Source organism: Cucurbita maxima, unplaced genomic scaffold (assembly GCF_002738345.1).
Source record: "Cucurbita maxima cultivar Rimu unplaced genomic scaffold, Cmax_1.0 Cma_Scf00011, whole genome shotgun sequence".
Taxonomy (NCBI): Eukaryota; Viridiplantae; Streptophyta; class Magnoliopsida; order Cucurbitales; family Cucurbitaceae; genus Cucurbita; species Cucurbita maxima.
The window spans coordinates 19357-20669 of NW_019272027.1; the positions used below are offsets into that span (position 1 = coordinate 19357).

At 38.4% G+C, this 1313-nt stretch overlaps 1 protein-coding gene across 2 annotated transcripts in view; it reads right to left on the reverse strand.

Annotated features, from left to right (window-relative positions):
• LOC111486363 (phosphoglycerate kinase, cytosolic) overlaps positions 1 to 1270 on the reverse strand; it is a 3512-nt gene extending 2242 nt beyond the window's left edge. The window contains exons 1-3 of one of the 2 annotated variants that reach the window (XM_023133454.1): positions 1170 to 1270; positions 764 to 967; positions 85 to 162 (exon numbers count right to left, since the gene is read on the reverse strand). In XM_023133454.1, the coding sequence (XP_022989222.1) occupies positions 85 to 162; positions 764 to 958 (273 nt within the window). In that variant the 5' untranslated portion in view covers positions 959 to 967; positions 1170 to 1270. Of the gene's footprint in view, positions 1 to 84; positions 163 to 763; positions 968 to 1064 lie in introns of both variants that reach the window. The other variant, XM_023133453.1, reaches the window with a different exon arrangement.
• Positions 1271 to 1313: the final 43 nt, after the last annotated feature.

A 1313-nucleotide genomic window follows, 5' to 3' on the forward strand; every position in this document is an offset into this window, starting at 1 on the left:
ACCCCCAAAAAAAAATAATAATAATAATAATAATAATTATTATTATTATAATAAAAACATCTACACAAAATGTAGATGCCATACCTGAAGTCCAAGTAGCTCGGAAAGCCTGGGAATAAGAGGCTTCAAACTGTATTTCGGTGTAACACCCTTTGGTCGTCCCTACAAGACCACAATAATCGATAACAAATAAGCAAAGGTATTTATACAAAATGAAAAATTCGGCGAATTAGAAAAGAACTCAAAAATTCATGCAGAATATTACAGAAGAAGTAGGGCTTGTCGGTAAAGAACATCACAGTAGTGGATCACTCACGATAGAATAATACATACCGCCACTCTAAATTTAATGCAAGGGAAAAGAAGACGCAGAGTATGGAAATCTTCTACTAGAGGGAACTAACATTGCCCCTTACTAGACAGGTCGACGAGACTTCCAATATTTGATACTGAAAATATTAGATCCACAAAATTGAATCGCGCATACAAGGAATGGGAATAGAAAATTGTACATTTATCCGAAATCGCCACATTCATGTTCAAGTTCATCCAAATTCATCAAGCAAGATGTGAGAAAATGGGAAAGGGTTGATGAAAATTCCTGAAGACCAAATCGAAACTTATAATTCTCAGACATGTTATCAAATGCAACGATTGAAGGAACCCAGAAACTAAAACTCAGGAAAGACATGGGCGATGGATAGATCTGGTGAGAACGATAAAGATGGAAAGGAGATGATGTAAAAGGGGATAAGAATCGCACCAAGTGGGTGGAAAGGATAACTCTGGCGCCATGGCCAAGCAAATACTGAATGGTAGGAACAGCGGCACGGATTCTGGTGTCATCGGTGATGTTGAAGTTGTCATCCAAAGGAACGTTGAGATCGACCCTTACAAACACTCTCTTTCCCTTCAAATCAGCCTCCTTCAGAGTACCGACGCTCCTTTTGGTTGCCATAGCAATCGGCTGAGCAGAAGGACACAGAAAACAACGGATTAAAACAGAACCCAAAAGAGGAAAAGTAGGGGAGAGGGAAAAGAGGGATGGGATTGGTAAAACTTACGAGAAAAAAAGATGAGAAATTAGAGAAGCTGCGTTTAGACAGTGAGGGGAGCAAAGACGAAAGAAATGGGAAGGGGAGGAGGAATTTATAGAGGGAAAAGCGTACACGTGGTGAGGAGCGGAGATCAGCGAAAGTGATTACGGCGGTCTCGTCTTTCTTTGGTCTTAGTAAAATCCCAGGTTTTGAAAAGCTTGTTTTTTTTTTTTTTTTTTTTTTTTTTTTTTTTTTTTTTTTTTTTTTTTTTTTTTT